The 24,088-nt window shown below is 39.1% G+C and overlaps 2 protein-coding genes across 7 annotated transcripts in view; one reads left to right on the forward strand and one right to left on the reverse strand.

Moving 5' to 3' along the window:
* The first annotated feature begins 405 nt into the window (after nucleotides 1–405).
* Nucleotides 406–10,255, forward strand: NUDT15 (nudix hydrolase 15). Of its 3 annotated transcripts, none has more exons than XM_086711908.1 (4): nucleotides 406–649; nucleotides 4,630–4,826; nucleotides 6,603–6,698; nucleotides 9,743–10,255. In XM_086711908.1, exons 1-4 carry the CDS (start codon nucleotides 492–494, stop codon nucleotides 9,880–9,882), a joined length of 591 nt encoding a protein of 196 aa, XP_086568034.1. In that variant the 5' UTR covers nucleotides 406–491; the 3' UTR covers nucleotides 9,883–10,255. The 3 variants fall into 3 exon arrangements, 2 of the variants coding, with proteins under 2 accessions (XP_086568034.1, XP_025780622.1); XR_015253198.1 differs by having other exon boundaries at nucleotides 407–649; nucleotides 6,583–6,698; nucleotides 9,743–9,880; XM_025924837.2 differs by lacking the exon at nucleotides 6,603–6,698 and having other exon boundaries at nucleotides 416–649.
* Nucleotides 10,256–17,464: 7,209 nt separating this feature from the next.
* The window catches only part of MED4 (mediator complex subunit 4), a 47,809-nt gene continuing 41,185 nt past the window's right edge, over nucleotides 17,465–24,088 (reverse strand). For all 4 annotated transcript variants that reach the window (XM_025924274.2, XM_086711942.1, XM_086711933.1 and 1 more), the window contains 4 exons: nucleotides 23,171–23,228; nucleotides 21,578–21,664; nucleotides 20,261–20,392; nucleotides 17,465–18,161 (listed from right to left, as the gene is read on the reverse strand). In XM_025924274.2, coding sequence (XP_025780059.1) covers nucleotides 17,989–18,161; nucleotides 20,261–20,392; nucleotides 21,578–21,664; nucleotides 23,171–23,228 — 450 coding nt within the window. In that variant the 3' untranslated portion in view covers nucleotides 17,465–17,988. The remainder of the gene's footprint in view (nucleotides 18,162–20,260; nucleotides 20,393–21,577; nucleotides 21,665–23,170; nucleotides 23,229–24,088) is intronic.

Genomic DNA, 24,088 nt, shown 5'->3' on the forward strand with positions numbered 1-24,088 from the left:
TATTGTTTGTCCTTAATTTTTTCCCATGTTGTGTTAATACTCTCAATTATTTATACTAGGTTGTTTCTATACTATCCGTCCTTGTCCTGGTCCAACACTGACTGGAGTTATAACTAGAATGAATTTACTGTGGTGGTGAAGTTCACCCAAACACAAAGAAATGGGAAGTGCAAAGGCCCAGAGGTTTATAAAAGCGTGTGGCTGGTAAACGCATGATGGAGGAATCTGAGAATAGAGAATAATAAACGTTGAAAGTACAACAGTAAGTGGCATTACTTAAAACGAAACCTTGACGGACAGTCCTGGGGTAGGCATCGCGACACTTCTCAAACTGGGATCCCCACGTGAAGCAGAGACACCACGCACGAAGGCTAAGTCCCAGGGACTCGGGCTTTGATTTCCGGGGCCCGCGCAGGCTCAGCGAGACTGGTCGTGGCCCATGGGGCGGGACGAACGTCACTTCCCGCAGCCTCTGCCGGGTCTCGCGCGCTATGACGGCCCGCGCGGAGCCGCAGGGTAGGCGGCCCGGAGTCGGGGTAGGAGTAGTGGTGACTAGCAGCAGGCATCCTCGTTGCGTCCTCCTGGGGAAGAGGAAAGGGACTGTAGGAGCCGGCAGTTATCAACTCCCCGGGGGCCATTTGGAATTCGGGTGAGCAACCACCGAGCCCACCGGAGGAGAGCCGAACGTGCACGGGAAGGACGAGCTCTCCCCGTGCGTGCGTCCTTGCGTCGTTGCGTGTGCGCCGACGCTGCGTCATCTCGCGTGTTCCTCTGTTCTCTCCTAGGGCCGCAGCGCTCCTGGGTGCAGGCGCCGGCCGGGAGGGGACGCTGAGCTGCGGAGGGCTGGCGAAGGGTCTGTGGTTGGCCTGAGCCCCGCCAGCCCAGTCCTTTTTCTGCCGGCAGCCTTCTATCCGCGCCTGCGGGCTGATGTGTAGGGTGTGTTTTTCTTAATGTTTACATGTAAGAGGCGGAAAGTGGGTCTTTATGAAGATCTAGCCCAGTTGTGTCAGTTCAGGCACTTGCACGGTTCGGGCTGTGCACTAAACGTACACGGATGGACGGCCTGTATCCTGCCCGCGCAGGTTTGGCCAAGCACATGGGCTAGTGAAACTCTGGGCCTCGGTGTCTTCATCTATACAGTGGGGAGGTTGGACGGAGCACTCTTTAACGTGGCGTTCTGTGTTTGATGGCGGATCAGACCGATAAAATAAGTGGACAGTTAAGGGTCAGATCTACCCAGTGGTGCGGAAAGCCGGGGATTTTGCTAAAAGGTGGGTTCTGAAGTGAGAATAGGTTAAAGTCAACGGTGGATGAACAGTATCTAAAGCGATCAGAGCCAGCGCTTGTTTTTCCATTAGTGTAAAAGTGCAAACATACGTGAAAGTAAACAGTTGGTGAATCCTCATGTACTTACTACTCGGTTTGTTCTTGTTTCATCTTTACTGCTCCATCCCAACAGACACACAGATCCCTTGTTTTCTAGACTCTTCTGAAGGAAAACGCGGACATTTATTATACCGCCCATAAACAGTTCGTTATGTACCTGTCATAGGCTTTTTTAAAAAATGTAACTCCATTTTCACACCTTAAGAAAATACGTTTTCACACCTTAACAAGATAATTCTTTAATAACCTGTGATATAGTCAGTCTGTACCACTTTCCCCATTTGTCTTGAAAATGTTTTGTACCAATCAAGATCAAAGGAAGATTGTACTTTGGGATTGATTGTAATTTGGGATTGATAAATTTAAGTCTCCAAATCTAACAGTAATCCCTCTTTCCCTTTTTTTTACCATCCCATGTTGAAGGGTATGGGTCATTAGGAGAAATTCTTACATTCTGACTATATTCTTGGAATCTACCTATTTGTTATAAAGTGCTAGAGACTTGATGCAAGTGCCTTTTAATCAGACTTTGTCTTTGATAAAACATGGAATTCCTATGATCTTTTAGCACATGGAATTTTTTAAATGGTTTTCAGGATTTTAAAAAGCATCAATAAGTTTATCATTTTTAGATAATTAAGATAAAAATTTTTAAAAAATTTTTTTCATGTTTATTTTTGAGAGAGACAGAGTGCGAGCAGGGGAGAGGCAGAGAGAGAGGGAGACACACAATCCAAAGCAGGCTCCAGGCTCCGAGCTGTCAGCACACAGCCCGACGCAGGACTTGATCACACGAACTGCAAGATCATGACCTGAGCTGAAGTTGGCCACTTAACCAACTGAGCCACCCAGGTGCCCCTAGATAATTAAGATAAACCTTCAGTTAATAACTAATAAAATCTCCAGGTTAAGGGTCACATTGCCCAGAGGGACTCACTGTATTGTACTTTGTCAATTGCAATGGCTAGAGATAGATATCTTAATGCTAACACAATAAAGTATTGGAATCTTTACTCAGATATCCAATGATAATAGGCAAAATTGTCCTTTAATGAGCTTTTTACTGAGTGCTAGATATTATGCCAAGCTCTTCATATGTATGCTTTCACTTATCTTTATATGACTGGTACACTGAATGGGCTAAGTTTGAGAGGAGACACAAATAGAAAATGGCTTTATTTTCTCCTTCCCTTGTCTTTATAATTTTTTTTTTAAGTTTACTTATTTATTTTGAGATAGGCAGAGACACTGCCAGTGGGGTAGGGGCAGAGAGAGAGGGAGAGAGAAAGAATCCCAAGCAGGCTCCACATTGCCAGTGCAGAGCCTGACACGGGGCTAAAACCCACAAAACCAAGAGATCATGACCTGAGTGGAAACCAAGAGTTGGAGGCTTAACTGACTAAGCCACCCAGGCACCCCTCCTTCTGTTGTCTTTCCCTTTTCTGCTGTTCTCTGACATTTCCTGCAAATTCTATTGTTTTCCTGTCACTTGATTGGAAAAATAAATCACGTTTGGTCATTATGATCCACTTCCAAGCATTTGTCTGTAATGGGGAAAAGGAGAGAGGAGGAAGACCTCCTCCTTTTCTCACTGTTTCTGGTTTCCTTCCCTCTCCAGGATGTTGGGGAGGGAGAGGGTGGGCCAAACTTTTTACATGACTAGTGCTGCTGTGATCCATCCATTGGTGCCCTCTGGATGTTGTGCCCTCTTCCTCAGGGTATGTCTGTTGGTTGTTTGGAAATCCCACAAGGATGTCTCTCCTGCACAGTTCTCAGACATAGGTGGCTGATTTAGCTCTTGCTTATTAGAACACTACCTTGCTTTTTTTTTCTGCTGGGATCCCCAGCAGTCTCTTGTAGCATCTACTGGACCCAGAAGAAAATTCACAATGGGAGTAATGCCCTCACTGTCACCCTTTCTCCTTGCTCATTCATCATGGGCTTCTGTAGCCAGTCTCCTGCTTTCCAGATTCTCAAAGTGGGAATAAACGTCAGCTTCTCTATTCATGTACATCCCTAAACACCAAGGGACACACTTTAGACTTGCCCAAGAGCTCTTACCTTTGTACCACCTCTACTCTGAATCACAGGCGCGTGAGTTTCTGCAGCTGGATATGACTTTAGCAGGGGAGGAACACGCCAGTATCTCCTTGGGAATCACACCCAATCTCTGTGAACAGTTTTCTTGAAGCAGCTCTCACTTGGCTTCAGGTAGAGTTGTCCTTTCATCAGGATGAAGGAAAACGCTGCTACTATGCTTGAAAATTCCTGGCTCAGAGCCTGGAGCCTGTTTCCGATTCTGTGTCTCCCTCTCTCTCTGCCCCTCCCCCGTTCATGCTCTGTCTCTCTCTGTCCCAAAAATAAATAAACGTTGAAAAAAAAAAAAAAATTAAAAAAAAAAAAAAAAAAGGGGGCGCCTGGGTGGCGCAGTCGGTTAAGCGTCCGACTTCAGCCAGGTCACGATCTCGCGGTCCGTGAGTTCGAGCCCCGCGTCGGGCTCTGGGCTGATGGCTCAGAGCCTGGAGCCTGTTTCCGATTCTGTGTCTCCCTCTCTCTCTGCCCCTCCCCCGTTCATGCTCTGTCTCTCTCTGTCCCAAAAATAAATAAACGTTGAAAAAAAAAAAAATTTAAAAAAAAAAAAAAAAAAAGAAAATTCATAACTTTCCTCCCTGCCCTAAATCTCCTTTCTTATTATGTACAGTGGGTAGGGTGAAGGTCAAAAGACTTGCAAGCCTTTAGATGGCATCTGTTTGCTCTCTTTAGAATTTGAGGTGTTTATTGCCTATTGTCCTGAATTTTAAGGCTTCAACGAAAATTCTGAGACTGCAGGAAAAGACATCATCCACTTCTTGATACACTTGCAACAACCCCGTTGGAAAGTAGTATTACCTCTTTTTATTAGGTTTAGCTGACTCCAAAGCCTGTGCTCTTAACTGTATACTTAACTGTCTCCTGATTGCATACAGTTGCCAGGCACGTGAACTAGTGCTGAATTGGCTAAATGTTCTTTTTTTCTCAATAGGAAGTCCTTTTGGTCTTCAGATAACTTCGGATACTTTATAGTTGAGATAAAGAGAATGTCCAAAGGCAGGGTTGTTGATTGATTGTTAGAAAGCAAGAGCCAATTACAGGGTTTTTTGTTTTTTGCTTTAGACTAGAAATTTCTAGGCAGGAATTTCATGGCAAAAAAATAATAAGTTACGTAACTAAAATTGAATACAGTGCTGTGCTTCTGTTTTCCAGTGAAACGTGGGAAGAATGTGCTCAAAGGGAAACCTGGGAAGAAGCAGCTCTTCGCTTGAAAAATGTTCGCTTTGCCTCAGTCGTGAATTCCTTTGCTGAGAAAGAAAATTACCATTATGTGACAATACTAATGAAAGGGGAAGTGGACATGACTTATGATTCAGAACCAAAGAACACAGAGCCTGAAAAAAATGAAAGTAAGAGAATTATGTGTAATAATTCATGTTCTTTGAGGAGCTTATCATCTGAGTATTACATTATGTTTACCATGCAAAGAGAATTAGTCTTTTCATACAGAAGTGTAAATACATATACTTAAATCCTGGAGACATAAGCATATAGCAGGAAACAGAACTGGCCTGGAGCCAGACTACTTGACTTGCATCCTGGTTTTTCCACGTAGAGGTTTGTAACCTTGGGCAAGTTATTTCATGTCTCTGGGTCTCTTTTCTCCTCTGTGATAATAGCAACTACCTCTGATGGGTTGTTGTAGGGATAAAATTAGTTAATACATATAAAGAACCAAATGAACACTGTAAGTACTCAGTAAGTCTTAGTTTTATTTTTAGCATTTAATTTTGCTTCAGACTGATTTTAAGCAAAACGTTGAAGGTGCCATCCTCAGTTTTCTCACCTGTGTAAGAAAGATACAAATTTCCTTGCATGGAGAGTGACTAACCTGACAAAACAATTATCCTCGGTGTTGAGTCGAGTGCTCTGAAAGCTTTAACAACATTGATGTGATTTACTGTGTGCTAAGCATTGTCCTAAGGACTTTGCATGGATCATCTCTCTTCAAATTTCATAAAACTCCATGAGAAGGAATAAAACATCAAACTTACCAAATATATTCTTTGCCTTGTGAAACCTTATCCAAGCGGTCTTGTGTACTGGACCTCCCCTATAAACATTTAATTTATTCTCCAGTATGGAAGAATCTTGTCATTCAACAAATGCTTACTGAGTACTGCATGCCAGGTACCATTCTAGGCGCTAAATAAACAGTGGTGTGTGGAACAAAGCCCCTCCCCTCTCAGATTTTACATTTTTTTCAATCTGGGGGAAAGGCAACACATTAGCAGATACTTTACAATGTAATGATAAGGAATAAGAATAAAAGTAAAACGGTGTAAAGGATAGTGACCCATGGGTGCTGCATCAGACAGGGTGGTCATGGAGGGCCTCTGAGGAGGGGGCATATGTGCAGAGGCCTGGAAGAAGTGAAATTTCTAGAATGGATAAATCATGAGTTAAGTGGTTTGCAGATTGAATTCATTGACTGAACAGAAGGGCATGTTCTACCCGAAGGCCTGTTGAGTCATATACGACTTTTTATAAAACAGGTAATGACTTGGAATCATCTAAAGTGAACTAGCAACATCTGAGCTATTTTTACTCACTACACTCCAACACCAAACCTGTGGCTCTTTTCTTCACATCAAATAGTTCTCCAGACGTCAATTGGATGCCCTGTAATTCAGTTACATTCTTGCACTGTCTACCTGGAGTCAGTGTCAGATCCCAAACATTACAGAGTCCGTCCCACAAGACTGCACCCACTTCAAATACCAGTCACCAAGTCCTGGCCTCCTGTACTTCTGGTCACCTGGCTATAAATTGGGGTTCCCACAACCTCCTCCTCAGGTTCAGTAATTTGCTAGAATGGCCTTCAGAACTCAGGAAACCACTTTACTTACATTACCAGTTTGTTATAGAGGAAACAGCTCAGAAACAGCCACATGGAAGACGCACTGGGCAAGGTGGGCAGAGGGAGGGACGCAGAGCATCCGTACTCTCAATGAGCACCTTGACGTGTTCACCTCCCAGAAAATTCTCTGAATCCTGTTGTGTGGGGTTTTCATGGAGGTTCCTATGAAATGGGATTGGTACCTATTATCATAGTCTCTAGGATTGATTAAATCATTATCTGCTGGTGATTAATTCAATCTCCAGCTCCTCTCCTCTCTCCTCAGGTGGGATGTATCTTTCTGGTCACCAGCCCCCAATTCTGAACCTATCTAAGGATAGGTTCAGCCCAGCCACCCATCAGCTTATTAGCATAAACTCAGGTACGGTTGAAAGAGGCTTATTATGGATAGCAAGTGTTCCTCTCGTCCCTATCACTTAGGAAAATACAAAGGTTTCGGGAACTCTGTGCCAGAAAACAGGGAGGAAAGCTATATATAGATTATGATATAAGGAATATATATATATATATATTCCTTATATCACAGCGACACACATAGCAATACCCAAGAAGTATCCAAAGGCTTTCAGTTGGCCTAAGGTACAACTAAAATCATTCATGCCTTCAGAAGGGCAGGTGAGAAAATGTACCAGGTTCACTGGGGGCGCTGTCTACAAGTTCTTCTGTCTCTCACATCCCCAATGATCCTGGATAAAAGGAGGAATAGGAGAGAGGGGAGTCCAGAGTAACAGTGGAAACAAAACTCAGTAGTCTTGACATCCTGAAGCTGTGGGGAGGAACAGTTACTTGTCTTTTTAATATTAAATTGAAGTGTAAATATGTATATTTCCACTTTAATACTTTTTGTAGGACTCAATTTACTTTTTTTCTTTAAAGCAAAGTACAGTTCCCATAACTGAATTTTTAAAAATTAGTTCGAGGGGCGCCTGGGTGGCTCGGTCGGTTGAGCGTCCGACTTCGGCTCAGGTCATGATCTCACGGTCCGTGAGTTCGAGCCCCGCGTCAGGCCTCTGTGCTGACAGCTCAGAGCCTGGAGCCTGTTTCAGATTCTGTGTCTCCCTCTCTCTCTGCCCCTCCCCTGTTCATGCTCTGTCTCTCTCTGTTTCAAAAATAAATAATCGTTAAAAAAAAAATTAAAAAAAAAATTAGTCCGAGGTGTCATATATTCAGGCAGTAAGCACAGATTATTATTGTTCTCTTAAAAGAGAGCCCTAAACTTGGAAGGAATGACCATATCCTTATTTTTCTCTTTTCTACCAGCAGCAATAACCTGACACAAGATGAGACAAAATGATGAAATACTTTGGTTTTGCATACTTAGCGTCCTTCACAAGGAGCAGACATAGTATTCATTAGTGGAGAAGGGCTGAGGGGAAAACAGCAGAGCCACTGACTGTCCCATCAGTTCTGACCAATCTCCAGCCGGCTGCCTCTGCCTCCCCGCCTCCGCCTCTGTTGGGGTTGGGGTTGCTGAAGCCTGGTGCAAGGCACAACTTCCTGTCCTGCTCTGCACTGTAGGCCTGTATTTCTAGTTTCTTCCTCTGACGTTAGAAGGCATCTCAGGTTCGGTTGGGGTGTTCAGCTTCAAATCGTACTCGCTAGTTTTCCTTTACTGAACTTTGAATGCATAAAGAGCAGATGTTTGGGCTCATTCACCTTTGACTCTCCCGTGCCTGGCTCCTATTCAGAGTATATTGTTCAGACCATGTTGAAGGAAGAAGGGAACAAGGGGATGAGGTTCTTCAGTATAGTATGTAGATCGGCCTACATTTGAACAACTTCTAAAAGATTATTATCCTACGTTATAAAGTTCTGTGTTAGAGTTTTTGTTACTATGTTATGGTATGTAATGTTTTTCCCTTCCTAGAATCTGGTAGTTTTGACTCATTTTTACATGCCTTGTGATTTTTTTTCATTTATATAACTTTTTTTGAGCTTGTCCACCTTCATTTTGTTGACCTTCTCACAGGCTAGTAATCTGAGGTCACACAGTATGATTTTATAAGGCCCAAGGTTACTAGCACCAAGTCAGATTTGATCAGAAACACTGATTCCTCAAAAAAAAAAAGAAAAAAAAAAAGAAAAAGAAAAAAAGAAACACTGATTCCTCTCTAGCCCTTCATAACAACATAGCAGGAGTTATTTCCACTTTTTGCCCATTGAGAGCTCCTGCTGGGTAGCCAGCTGCACCACAGCCAGGGTGCAGCAGCTCTGTGGTGGTGGTTTTATTTATAGCATAAAGATGCGTTTTCTCTCCCATGTTCGTCAGATCCTGGATCTGGATCATCTGCTTCAGGTTACTGGTTATGACATCTTTTCTCCAGCCATCCAATTATAATCAGGAGGATCAGCCAGATGCTTCATTTTCTCGCAGACAGGATAAACTTGACAGACAGCTCCCTTGCGACTGTTAATTCCACATCTTGCAGCACATTGTTGGGTGACACCTCTCTCTCTCTCTCTCTCTCTCTCTCTCTCTCTCTTTCTCTCTCCCTCCTTCTGTCCTACTCTCTTTCTCTTAGACTCTTAGGTCACAGTTGCTGATCACTCCTTCCTGAACTTGTTCTAATTTCATGGATTCTTTGTCCCCTGTCCCAGAGTGAAACTGCATACCTGTATCTTACAGGCAGAGAAACACTTAGTGGAAGAAACTGCATTTAAACATAAGTATATGCGTGTGACCATGAAGAAACTTAGAACATGGAGTGTACATCTTAGTAATATAATATTTATATATTCACCTGTTATGAGCATCTGTGCTTTCATGTTCCTTACATTTAAGTCATCAAAGAGAATACTGTTGCCTAGAGCATTTTTCTAGGATTTTGTGTATTTCTCAATAGATACTGTTAAATCTTTCCTTTTTCAATGGATTTTTGAAAATCAGTCCCATCCATATTGTCTTTCTATCTAATGTGTACCACAGCCAGAGAATATTTTTATTCTCTGCACAGCTTCCATTACTTTTTAACAAGATGGAGGATAGCTTAGAAATGTAACTTACCTTATTCTATAGGTGGGGCAGCTGGTTTGTTTTCATGTAGTGTTGCCACCTGTCATGTGTAAAGTTCTGTATGTTTTGTTCAGCCAAATATTCAAGCAAAAATTGAATTCTCTTAAATCTGGATTTTACCATCATGGGGCCCTTGTAAGCTTGGTCTCATGGTGAAATAACAGCATGTTTTAAATGATCCCCCTTCTGTTAAGATCTTCATTCTAAAGGCAAATGATGTTGGTACAGCTGAGCTAATGCATGGCATCACTGTGATTAGTAGCATGTTATTATTAGTTGCAAGTCATTTTTATATTTAATTAATTTTTTCGAAGTATAGGTTAACTTGCCAAAATAAATATTCTTTGTTTCCTTCCAGCTAAATAAATTGATTTGGTATCTTTCTTTTCTAGGTTGGGAATGGGTTCCCTGGGAAGAATTTCCTCCACTGGACCAGCTTTTCTGGGCACTGCGGTGTTTAAAGGAACAAGGCTACAATCCATTTAAAGAAGATTTAGATCACCTGGTAGGATACAAAGGTCATCATCTCTAGGGAAAGAAGAAGATAACCTGATATACTTTGAAAAAACAAAATAAGGTTCTGTGAGAGAATGAAAAATACCTACATTTCAGAACGACTCCATCTTACGTAAAAACTTCTATATGCTTGCCAGTTGATTTGCCGCCTTTTAATATACCCACCACCCTTTCAGCCAGTACTTATGAAAAATTTGCTGGCATGATGTCATCAATTGCATTTCAGACTCAGAAAATGTGCTGAATGGTGATACTGTGGCAATTCTGCTTTCTGTATTTTTCTGTGATATTTACTGTGCAGTTTGTCATTACCAGCCTGCCTGGCATGGAGGGCTATAGAATTTGCCCTAGTGTTTCTGTTCAAATAGAGATCCTAATTCAGATGCCAACACAGTATGCCTGTTGCAGAATTTATCACGTTTGTTGACTTTCCTTGTCTGTTTTATTTAAAACAAAATTTTTGGTACTATAGTGTGACAGTCTTTGCAACTGGAGTGACAGGACAGGTCATTAGGGTATATTTCCCAGGTTTCTGATTCAGAAGCTACCTCAAGAGAAGTGAGACAAACTGTCTGAGATACTATACTGTCATTAACAGGCCATGGACTTTTGGATTTCTCACATAATCTTTGTGAGATCCAGCTTCCTTATAGGTAAAATGAGATTAGACTAGGGCAGTGGTCCTCCAGGTGATGTCTGGGGAGGTCCATGAGACCCTTTCAAGGGCACTCAAGGTCAAAGATGTTTTCATAATAGGCAGGACATTATTTTCCTTTCTCATTGTCATTCTTTCATGAGTGTACAGAGAAGCTGTCCAGAGGCTAAGTGATGTGTGGTACTGTAACAGATTGAATTTAAGAGGAAACCAGGCAAGCCTTATGGATGAAACCGTTCCATAGGTTTATCTCAAATATAGTTGATTGGGAATTCATTGATTCTTCAGGTTAGTGATTATCCAAACAGATGTCTTATAGCTTCAAAAACTTACCACAAAGTAGAGTTTTTCCATATCTGCTACTTTAAATTCTTAACGGACAGGTTCATTAGGAGCTTATGAGATTGTTTTTTTGTTTGTTTGTTTTTGTTTTACATACACATAGTTAGATACGAAAGTTTATGGAAAGAAAAAAACTAACCTGGGCTATATGTGGAATTTGAGAAACTCAACAGATGAACATAGGGGAAAGGAAGAAAAAATAAGATAAAAACAAAGAGAGGCAAATCATAAGAGACACTTAAATACAGAGAACAAACTGAGGGTTGTTGGAGGGGGGGTCTGAGGGAGAGGTGGATTAAATGGGTGATGGGCATTAAGGAGGGCATTTTGCAGGATGAGCACTGAGTGTTACATGTAAGAGATGAATCACTGGGTTCTACTTCTGAAGCCAAGACTATACTGTATATTAAATAGCTTGAATTTAAATAAAAATAAAATGAGATGAAATTTAAAAAATAAGTATTTTCAATAAGATGGTGAAAAAAAATTTTTTAAGTTAAGTTTCATGTTAGAAGGGGATTGCATTTTCCCCAGCACCTAATATGCTCCGTTGGCATCTGTAATCACTCAGTAAATATTTCTCTAAATAAGCAGATGACTGGAGGAGGATTTAGAACTCTTAGGTAAGCAGTTAATTCTTAGATGGTTTGAGAATTACCTTTAATGGAAAAAAACTAATGCTGACTACTAGCAATATTCTCATACAATTAAATGTCCGCTACAGTTCCTGAAGTATGCCTCGCTCTGCCAGGACACTGGGGAGTCTGAAATATCTCTTCCTTCATCTGTGTGCCAGGTCAATCCCTGAGGTGTCCTGTATCCCCTGATAAGCAAGTGCAGTATCCTAGCAAAACCCTCCCAGTGGAGCATGTGGTGAATTCAGCCTCCCTTGGAGAAACAGTTAATAGCTATCCAAATAAGGCAAATGCTTTCAAATAAAATACTGTCTTTGGGGCAGCAGGAATCACATTAACTGAGAACTGTGGAGAAGGAAAGCTCAGGGAATCATCTACGGTGGAGAAAACAAAGTCTTCTTCCAACATAAGATCAGTCATATCAATGCCTTTTTAAAAAATAATTCGACTATTCATGTTGTACTTAGAAGCCAGTGCTTTGCTTGAGTAGCCTTTGTGAAGAATGCAAATAAAGATAACAGCACACAATGACTGAGAGGCATGGACCAAGCCTTCTGCTTTATGGACTTGATAAAGTGAACACGTGAGTTCATAGTTGCGATCCTCCATAAGCATTTAGTTTATACCTACTGTGTGTCAAGTACTATGATAGGTACTTAATTATATTGTAAGTTGAATCTATCACATTTAATCCCAAACTTCCATTCTAGATTTCCCATTTTTAGTATGCTATGTTTAAGTATTTGGCTTTTTGCCTAATAATGCTCAGTAGCTCTGTATGCAATGACATAGGACTCCTCATTTTACTTATCAGAACAGATCATGGGCAGAAGGAACAAAGTAGCAGGCGGGCAAGCCAAGCTGTTCACCAGCTTGTTTGACTTCATCCTCCTGTCCTCTGTTCTTTTCCTTCTTTACAGATTCACTTTCCACCCATTGTTGAGGACTCTCCAAAAGACATTATGTACAGCTCAGACCTTTTTCCTAAGCTTCAGATCCAGCCACACACCACCCATCTCTACCTGAGCTTTTCCGTCCTTCTAATTTGTTATGTTCCAAACTGAAGTTGCCTTTGTATTCCTCTCCAGGAATGACTCCATTACCTGCTGAATTGCTCAAATTAGACTCCCTTCCCCCACGTAAAGCAGCCACCATCTCTTGTCCATTCTGTTTCTTTCATGTCTTCTGAATCCATGTCCCGTGAGGTTGTCCCAGCTGCCTCTCCTCTAGTGTAGGGGTGCTTGTCCTTTTTCCCAGACTGCACCTGCAGTTTTTACCCCTCCAACTAACTGATTGAGGTCAAATACACATGACATAAAATTTATCCTGACTTATTTTTGACAGTACGCCTAGAGAGCCTTTTCAGAAAATTAAATCTCATGGTCATTTGGCTCGTTTCCAATTGAGGCTGTTACAAATAAGGCTGCTATGAGCATGTGCGCATGCTTTCTTTAGGGTTCATGTGTGTACTGATTTCTGTCGGATGTAAACCTACGAATGGGAAGGCTGGGTCACAGAGTATACAAATCTTTGCTAAAGAGATCTTTTTCATGTTATTTATTTATGTATTTATTTAAGTAGGGGAGGGGCAGGAGACAGAGATGGAGAATCTTTTTTTTTAAGATTTTATTTTTTAATTTACATCCAGCTTAGTTAGCATACAGTGCAGTAATGATTTCAGTAGATTCTAGTGATTCATCCTCTACATATAATACCCAGTGCTCATCCCAACAGGTGTCTTCCTTAATGCCCCTTACCCACTTAGCCCATCCCCTCACCTACACCCCTCCAGCAACCCTCTGTTTTCTGTATTTAAGAGTCTCTTATGTTTTGTCCCCCTCCCTGTTTTTATATTATTTTTGCTTCCCTTCCCTTATGTTCATCTGTTTTGTATCTTAAATTCCACATAAGTGAAGTCATATGATATTTGTCTTTCTCTGACTAATTTTGTTTGGCATAATACCCTCTAGTTCCATCCACTTTGTTGCAAATGGCAAGATTTCATTCTTTTTGATTGCTGAGTAATACTCCATTTCATATATATACCACTTCTTCTTTATCCATTCATCTGTTGATGGACATTTGGGCTCTTTCCGTACTTTGGCTATTGTCGATAGTGCTGCTGTATACATTGAGGTGTATGTACCCCTTTGAAACAGCACACCTGTATCCCTTAGATAAATACCTACTAGTGCAGGTGGGTTGTAGGGTCGTTCTATTTTTAACTTTTTGAGGAACCGCCATACTGTTTTCCAGAATGGTTGCACCAGCTTGCATTCCCACCAGCAGTACAAAAGAGATCCTCTTTCTCTGCATCCTCGCCAACATCTGTTGTTGCCTGAGTTGTTAATATTAGCCATTCTGACTGGTATGAGGTGGTATCTCATTGTGGTTTGGATTTGTATTTCCCTGATGATGAGCCATGTTAAGCATTTTTTCATGTGTCTGTTGGCCATCTGGATGTCTTCTTTGGAAAATTGTCTATTCACGTCTTTTGCCCATTTCTTGACTGCATTCTGCTTTTCGGGTATTGAGTTTGAGAAGTTCTATATAGATTTTGGATACTAACCCTTTATCGGATATGTCATTTGCAAATATCTTCTCCCATTCCATTGGTTGCCTTTTAGTTTTGCTGATTGTTTCTTTCCTTCATTATGCAGAAGCTTTTTATCTTGATGAGGTCCCAGTTCATTTTTGCTTTTGTTTCCCTTGCCTCGAGACATGTTGAGTGAGAAGCTGCTGCACCTGAGATCAAAGAGGCTTTTACCTGCTTTTTCCTGGCAGATTTTGACAGCTTTCTATCTTACATTTAAGTCTTTCATCCATTTTGAGTTTATTTTTGTGTATGGTGTAAGAAAGTGGTCCAGGTTCATTCTGCTGCAGGTCACTATCCAGTTTTCCCAACACCATTTGCTGAAGAGAATATTTTTATTTTATTGGATATTCTTTCCTGCTTTGTCAAAGATTAGTTGGCCATATGTTTGTGGATTCACTTCTGAATTCTCTATTCTGTTCCACTCATCTAAGTGTCTGTTTTTGTGCCAGTACCATACTGTCTTGATTACAGCTTTGTAATACAAGTCCCAGATTGTGATGCCTCCAGCTTTAGTTTTCTTTTTCAGGATTGCTTTGGCTACTCAGGGTCTTTTCTGGTTTCATACAAATTTTAGGATTGTTTGTTCTAGCTCTGTGAAGAATGCTGGTGTTATTTTGATAGGAATTGCATTGAATATGTAGATTGCTTTGGGTTGTATTGACATTTTAACAATATTTGTTCTTCCAATCCAGGAGCATGGAATATTTTTTCATTTTTTAAATGTCTTCTTCAATTTCTTTCATAAGCTTTCTATAGTTTTCAGTGTATAGATTTTTCACCTCTTTGGTTTACTCCTAGGTATTTTATGATTTTTGGTGCAATTGCAAATGGGATCGATTCCTTGATTTCTCTGTTGCCTCATTATTGGCGTATAGAAATGCAACTGATTTCTGTGCACTGATTTTATATCTTGCGACCTTGCTGAATTCACGTATCAGTTCTAGGAGGTTTTTGGTGGAATCTCTGGTTTTTCCATAGAATATCATGTCAGAGAGACAGAGAATCTTAAGCAGGATCTGTGGGGCTTGATCTCACAACCATGAGATGTCTTGAGCCAAAATCAAGAGCCACTTAACCAACTGAGCCATCCAGGCACCCCACTAAAGAAATCTTAAGTGCTCTCTTTATAAGGTGCCTCTTCAGACCTTGCTGGGGGTATTATATAACATATGATATATAGAGAGATATAGATATAACATATGATATGTGGATATATCTATATATATCCTGCTTTCTAAAATATTTTTAGGGGCGCCTGGGTGGCGCAGTCGGTTAAGCGTCCGACTTCAGCCAGGTCACGATCTCGCGGTCCGTGAGTTCGAGCCCCGCGTCGGGCTCTGGGCTGATGGCTCAGAGCCTGGAGCCTGTTTCCGATTCTGTGTCTCCCTCTCTCTCTGCCCCTCCCCCGTTCATGCTCTGTCTCTCTCTGTCCCAAAAATAAATAAACGTTAAAAATATATATATATGTATATATATATATATATATATTTTTTTTTTTTTTTTAAATCCAAATTGTGAGATACACTTAGACCCCAGGGTTTTGGATGAGAGGTCATAGAACTGCATATATAAATTTAAGGTGAGTCTGTAGATAGCAGTTTGATGTCACATGAGAACACAGAAAGAAGGCAAGCCAATGAGAGACTTGCCAAACCTCCCTACACCTTGAGCTTGGACTTCTAACCTCTGGAACTGTGTGAAAATAAATTCCCGTTTAAGTCATGAGTCTGTTTTTGTTGTAGCATACCTAACAAACTAAGCTAACAGGTGGCCTAAATCTCAAAGCTTAAGGAACTGTAACAGAATCAATGAACATTTGCTATTGTGGATTCCCACACTTTCCATGCCTGCCATCCTTGAATTGGAACTTTGGCAGCAACAAAGGCATCTCGTATAACGGGGTCCAGAGTATGAAGTTAACTTTTGATGTGGAAAACAAAAAATGTTAATATAAAAATTTTCAAATATATCAGAAGTAGAGAATAGTACAATGAACTTCCATACACGCTATACTCAGAGTCAGCAGGTACCAAGATTTTGCCTTATTTGGTTCAGCTCTCTCCTTTCCACCTCCTTCTTTTCCTTGGCTGCAGTATATATATATATTTTAATTAGACAACCAATATTTTATTATACTGTATAATAGACACTGTTATAACCGCAATTTATGTATAGTGGTATGCCATTGGATTCACATTAATACAAAAGTAAAGAAATTGAACTGTGAGGTAATTTATACTTTCAGTTAGAATTCCAAACTAGGATACTCATTTCATTCCATGTATTATTAAAGATATCCTTCTAAAAAATGTACTTTGTTCCCAGGAAATTGCAAAAGTTGGAAGACAAATGTTTTTCTATAGGTCATGTTTCATTTAAATATTAAAAAGGAAAAAAAGCTAGAAAAATCGAATTTGCAGTTCATTGCAAGGATGTGATTAAAAACTATATAGCACCTCAGGAAATACATTCGCATTTAAAAAAAAATGTATATATATGTGGATTTTTAAATCCATCCCATCTTTTATCTTTAAAAAAGATAAAGAACCAAAATGTTCATTTCTATGATCTCTAGATAGAATGTTAGTTTTATTTTCTTTGTTCTTTACTATACTTGCTAAATGTTCCACTATGGATGTTGTATTACTTTTGCAAATCAGAAACAAAAATTTTTTTAAGTACACTAAAACTAATAAATCAAAATGTAGTTGTGGAAGCACATTATTTAAACATGGAGATTAACCATCAGAATTTAAAACTGCTTAAAAGTGATTCCTTGTGAAAACTGCAGTAAGAGGGAAGGTGAAGACAAGACAGTGCTTTCCATTCTAAAAACGTTCAGCCAATCTGTTAGTCTTAAAATCAGACATTATTATGGTAAGTTTTTTCGAAAGAAAGAAATGAAGGAAGGAAGAAAAGAAAGAAAGGAGGGGAAGGGAGGGAGGGAAGGAAGGAGACAGGAGGGAAGGAAGGAAAGAAAGAAGTGAGGGGAGTGAGGGAAGAAGGGAGAGAGGAAAGAAGGGAGAAAGAAAGAAGGAAATCAGAAGTAAAGAAAAGGAAAAGGAAAAAGAAAAGGAAAAGGGGAAGGGGAAGGGGAAGGGAAGGGAAGGGAAAAAAAGGAAATAAACTAGTGGGAAGACTAATGGGAAAAAAAGAAGAAAGCAACAACTTCATTTTATTTCTTCTGAGACTGTCACTATGGGCCTTTGTGAAACCTACCAGTTGTGATTACTAGTTCAGCTGAATGCATTACATCATGTTCATTCACACTCCAGAATTCTACTTAAGTATGTATAAAATCAAACTGGATTTACAGAAATAATTTCCTACCTACACTAAAGGAATATTTAAATTTAAAAAAATCATAGAGTACAAACAAAAATATGTTTATTTACACATATTACAATAATTACAGACAGTAAAATTAAGACAACTTCCCGTTACTGTGACAGAAGCTACCAGCCTTCACTTTCAAATGAGGGTTTTGTTATTTTGAGATATGATGCACAGTGATCCACTGCCCTTATTTAAAATGCTTCTCTAAATAATTCCAGGGGCTGATTAGTGATATGTACATGGGTTTTTTCCCTCAACTTTTATTTCCAGAAATACTATGTACAAGTCCAACATAACTGGAACATAACAGGATAGGGCAGCACTGAAATGAGTAATTTTTTTCCCAACAATAAATTTTGATTATTCTTTAAATATTCACTTAGTGGTTTAGAACTGAAACGATAATTTTTGGCTTAAAAAAGAAAGTCCAGTGATTTTTAATGGGCTGCACGGTTCCACTATAGGCAGTATTACCTGGCTTTTTTTATAGGCTTGCTATTGTGTAAGAAACAGAATTCCACAGTATTCAATTTTGATGAATTTTGTCTTTTATGTTTTTTAATCAGAGTCACTACTACTGCTTGAGGAGTCTGTTGACATAACTTCTACATCATCTTCATTTTCTTTATTATGCCCTGGAGGTTCCAGCAAAAAGTCATTACTGTGATTCGGTGGTAACATATTCATTGACATGTCATTTGACTGCCATGGATATTGTGGAGCAAGGACATCTGGAGAAAACAAAGCATATATAACAACACTTCTACTATTAATTTACTACTTGATTACTCTTCCCTTCATGCACACAACCTGAAGTAAATATTCTTTTTAAGGCCAGGAATCAAAATATACATTTGGCTAAATTAAGAAAAAGCAAATTTATCAAGGAAAAGCATGATATTTTAATAACTAGAACCTGTGTTTTATTTTTTAGGAAATCATGCTTCCATCTAAGTAACTTTATAGAGTCAGTTGACTAATTTTTCTTTTGTAAGACATTCACAATTACAAATCAAATGTTTTCATATATATGCATATATATGTAAATTATATGCAGACTATATCATTCTCTGTCTATTCTCTCTGTAGATTTTAAATAGCTAATATGTACTATACTAAGTATTACAAGTTTAAACTACCTGTTAAGCTTTAAATCCACTCTTCTCCCTGAACCCTGAAAACATCTCCTTTGCCACCAGCTGCAATGTTAATCTTTGTCAGCAGAGGGCACTGGAGGGACTCTGCAAGGGGAACAGGCCTCTAAGGGATCCGATGTGATGTTTTCCTTCTCACTGCGCAGTGCCTGGCTGGCGTGCAGGACATCAAGTGGTGCTCACCACCTAGCAAGTTGCCGTGGCGTTAAGTCTCACATTACGCCAAAGGTGGCTTCCCAGCAAGGCTCCCTGCGACCCTAGTGGATCACCTCCTGCTTGCCAGCTCTGGCCTGACCTCATCCATCTAACGTCTCTGCCAGCCAGTGGGCCACAGCTATACCCTCTCCACCCAGGGCGCCATGATATGAACAAACAGCCTTGGGATGGGGGTGGGAGGAGCCTCTTCTCAGTTGGGCCCTTCCTTGGGTACTCTATCCTGATCTTAGATGTAGCAGCTGCTCCCACATTTATTACTACTGTATTTTTAAAAAATAGTTCTCTTTACCCTTTAGTAGTATCATCTTGTTACTAGTTAATAATTCTTTAAATTTTCCTTGTTCATACTGCTGATGTCCTTTCTGCCTCCTGACTGGGCTGTGACTGGCATATAATACAGTATAATCAAAATGAGGAAAATGAAAAGATATCAAGGTAAATTAATGCACAGTGAGTTCTCAGTTTGTACGTTAGATAAACATGATGTTTACATAGCATTTTCAGTAACAAAGGAACATCCTTACAATAAAATATGAAGCAGAAAGCATTATCTAGGTCATGTTTTAAACACTGTAAAAAATACAAGGAAAAAAATGAAATAGGTAAAATATTAAAAGTGATTGCTCAAAAAAACCCATAGTTTTTGGTTTTTATAACCTTTTTTATTAAAACTTATTAAATGTTCTACCAAAAAAAACAAAAGTCACCTACAAAAAATAAACGTTGGGGAACATAAATAAAGGTTAAGAATAACTCAAAACTATACGCAAAACTTGAGGAAGGATGAAATTCAGAATAAACTGAGTCACACAAGAGTGCTGTTTTATTTAGTTATTAAAAAGTCTGTAAAAAGCTTTGTTATTCATTTGGTTAATTTGGAGTTTTTCAGGAGTGGGTTCACTTTGTATTCTTTAAAATGAACATATATATTTCTTATTCTGTTTTTATACCATATTTCACAATTTTATTTAAAAAGCTATGTTTAGATCCTCATAATAATAAAAGAGAGGCCTAATGCCCAAGGAAAATAACCTATTAAAAAATGAGAGAAAAGTCGATTTATTGTAGTTTCATAAACTCAAGCTAGAACAATCTTTAAACTAGAGTAAGCAGAGAGCAGGATAATTGGCAGAAAACTTAGCTATTAAAATGAGTTGGGTCAGATGCCTGAACGGCTCACTAGGTCAAACATCCGTCTCTTGATTTAGGCTCAGGTTATGATCTCACGATTTGAGTTCAAGTCCTGAGTCATGCTCCATGCTGACCATGCAGAGCCTGCTTGAGATTCCCGCTCTTCCTCTCTCTCTCAAAATAAATAAACAAACTTAAAAAATAAAATAAAATAAAATAAATAAAACAACTTGGGTCTAGAACTTCAAACTTGTTCAACAGCCAGATATTCCATCACCATGTCTGAAAAACCTCAGTCTGTTCGAAAGCATTTTTCTGATCAACATTACCTGGCAATCTGCCTGCTGCAAGTGCATCTCCTGGTAAATGACCATTTACACCATTAGTGGAAGGATTGTTCATTTGACCCAATAATCCACTTCTCATCTCTAAATCAGTTGGGTATGGTCTCCGTGGGTCCCCTAAAAAAACAGACTGCTTTTAATTCAATCATATACAAAATAAGCATTGATACCTTCTCTAAAGAAGTATTGATTTTCCTCGGTTCACTCTGAAAAACTCAAACTACATTTCAATTTTGGAACAAGAAGGTCATCTTATCAACTGTTATTAAGAGCATAATATATTTAAAAATACATGCATTTCGTCTCTGAACCTGCATAGAAATATACTACTCTTTATACAAAAAGAGAGAGAGAGAGAGAGAGAAAAGTCTGTCATTTTAGCAATTCCAGATGACAAATTAAGAAAATTGTAACAGTCTTGATTCTTGTAATTTACCTGCATTTCCTAGTAAGAAAGTAACAAATGATACATACTCTTGAGGGAGAATAAATAGATCATGACACACTTCTGTTTATAAGACAGAAAGGACGGACTGGAATGCTTATTTGAAGGACTGTCTAAATTAAAACTTTTTCTAACCAACCTCTTTGATCTTGTCATTTAAAGACTAATTCCTAGAACCTTCCAGGAGAGTATCTAGAGCCAATGTTCATTTCCAATCATGAAGGCATACTGTTTAGTTTGGGGATGATGAAAATTTGGCAGATTTGGACTTTTTGGTAATACTTCTTACTCGCTCCAGATCACTTACCCCCCCAAACTGGCAATTGGTAAAATACCATTCACAAGTTACTGATGTTGAGAGATTTATCTCCCACTCCTCCCAGAAGACTACTGCTCTACATTAGGTCCCTGTCCTATGTACTGTCAATGTATGTTGCAGCTCATTGCTCTTTGCTGTTTCTAATTACTCCTGTTCTTTCCAGTCCCATGTATTTGCTGTTGGGGGGTGCTCAGTGCTTCATCTTTATCACCAAAGAGCTGGAATTGTCTGCTTCCAAGGCAAGAACCCTTGAGGAAACTCCAATTGTTCTAAAAGGTGGGCTTCTGGCCAACCTGGGTATTACAGGCATATAAATCTATAGGTTTTGCATCATCACGTATCATCTTGTACTTTTAAACATGAATTTATTATTTTTCTTTAAAAAGGAAAGAAACACAGTTCCTGTGGCAACAGCTTTGTAGAAAATCAAACTGATAAAACCCATGGCCCATATTATTCCTTCTAAGATATTAAAGATGTGAAAATCACCTAAGATTTAAAACCACATATGTCTACTTTAAAAAGAGAAGTATTTTACCTGGAACCCAGGTCAGTGGGGCACATACAGCATTACTTGCACTAATCCTATGTGCGTATTTAATTATTTCTTCAGAGGAGATGGCACCTGAGAGTCGAGAGCATAACATCTTAGTCTAGTAACTTACAAGGGCATAAACACGTGCCTCATAGTCACACATCATACTTTATTTTTTATTATCGGTATACAAGATAATCTGAGTTACCTACCTTCCCTAATAAAGCTAATAATACGTATATTGTTAAACTTAAATCATAGAGATTTCCCAACTAAAGAACAAAACGTCCAGAAAAATCATCTGACAAAGTGTCAAACTTGGGACATTAGCATGATAATGCTCACTATCTCAATTATTAGCTACCATTAAATAGTCTTACTGTTCTGAAAGCAACAGTGAACACAAAGAAAATAGAGGCAAGAGTGTTTTGTCTCCCAATGACAAAGCTATTAAATTAGAACAGCAGTTCACACTATATCACTCAATTGTTGGCTTACTGTGCCACTAAGGATATAAGTAGATCTAAGTAGAAACAAATCCACAATACATTCATTAGATTAAAAAAGGCAAGCCACTAAATAATATGTATAGCATGACCTGGTTTTTGTTTTAGAATATATGTACATATATACTTGTATTGTTCCCATTCTATCTGTATTAAACATCTTTAAAAAAAAAAAAAGTGGACACACACCAAACATTAGCAGTAGTTATCTAAAACAGGAAAAGAAGAAGAAAGTTAGACAACTCTGAGGTGACTAAAGGTAAATCATCTACGAAACCATTAAAGTAACCGAAGTTTGGGGCACCTTGGTTGGTTGAGCTCAGTTGGCTGAGCGTCTGATTTCGGCTCAGGTCATGATCTCACGGTTTGTGGGTTCGAGCCCTGCGTTCGGCTCTGTGCTGACAGCTCAGAGCCTAGAGCCTGGAGCCTGCTCTGGATCTGTGTCTCCCTCTCTCTCTGCCACCCCCTACCCCCCGACTCACACACTGTCTCTCTCTCCTTCAAAAATAAACATTAAAAAAAAAAATTTAAAAAAAAGTAACCAAATTTTCATTGTAACTCTACTTTTAGTACACAAACTAAAAAATCCAAAATGGAAGTCTTCTAAGGAGAGGAGCAGGACAGGAAAAGAAGGTCTGCTGGGCTTCTGCACCATTAAATGTGCACACACCCCAAAGCCACATCTAGTTCTGACTTCATGACACTCTAGTCCTGCTCCATTTGTCCACTGCACATTCTCTTTCACTTTTGCAAGATCCATCTTTTCCAAGATCTATCTCAAATCCCACTTGCTTCCAGATCACAGTTCTTTTCCCTTCTCCCAACAACTTTATACACTCATTGTCATTACTGCGCATTTGGATACAAAGTCGTAACTTGCCATATGTTACTGCTTCTTATAACCTGAGAAAGGTGTGATGTCTCCTCAGTAATACACAGCTCAGTGCTAGAACCTAGCACTTTACAATAAAAATTTATTGGAACCATTTCAAAAGTAGCAAATGATTACCAGTTAATACTTTCATCTGCTTCTTCAAACAAAACCTTGGGATTTTTCAGAAAGTCATTCAGTGTTTCCCACTGTACTAACCTTTTCTTGCTTTTTCTATTGATTTGAGTTTTTCTTTTGCTTGGTAAACAGCTGTTGCCTAATTTGAACATTAAAAAAAGAAATACGGTTTATTCTTAACTATATCAAACAGTTTTTGGCCTAATTCACAAAATCATTAATTCCATATGAACAACATGCAAAATTTAGAAATCCCCACAATTTATCTGTAATGTTCTCAAACACGTGGGTATCATTTGTATCAGTTAATGAAAGAAATAACATATGTTCATGAATCAGTCTCCATTCACAAATTCTATCACAAACATGCAAAAGAGATTCTGACCACATACCACCCCAAGAGCATTCGGGTTCAAGGATAAAATATCAAAATGTTTTTTTAGTTTGTAAGATACATTCTTGGATTGATGATCTTATTCATTTATACATTACCACTATCTCTAAGCTTAATGACTACTATAATGAAAACACCCACAACCACCCCCCACTCCCACTGGAAAGATACATGAAAGGGTAAAATGAAGTTAAGCTAGTATGTATATGCATCTTTAACTGTAACACAGTGGTTAGGAGTATGGAGACAGAGAGAACTAGGTTTAAGTTCTATCTCCCTACTTTTCACTCTCCCTGGGCAAAGTAGTTATCAATTTAAAATCTCAGTTTCTTCATCTGTAAAATGGAATGGTACTAACCTCGCATAATTATTAAGAAAATTAAGTTAAAACATTTAAAGTGCTAGCAAGCACAAGGCCTGATGCACAAGTGCTCAATGTTAGTTGCTATTACCTATCATAAAATTTAGTCTTTTTATGGTCCTTGTGTTAACTGTATTTAACTCCACAATTATATTTTTGGAAATCTAAAGAATATAATCTGAAATGCAGAAGAAAAACAAAGTTTTTTTGCAATGATATTCATCAAAGTATTATTTTGTAAGAG

The sequence above is a fragment of the Puma concolor genome, chromosome A1 (genome assembly GCF_028749965.1).
Source record: "Puma concolor isolate L17-30 chromosome A1, mPumCon1.1.hap2, whole genome shotgun sequence".
Taxonomy (NCBI): Eukaryota; Metazoa; Chordata; class Mammalia; order Carnivora; family Felidae; genus Puma; species Puma concolor.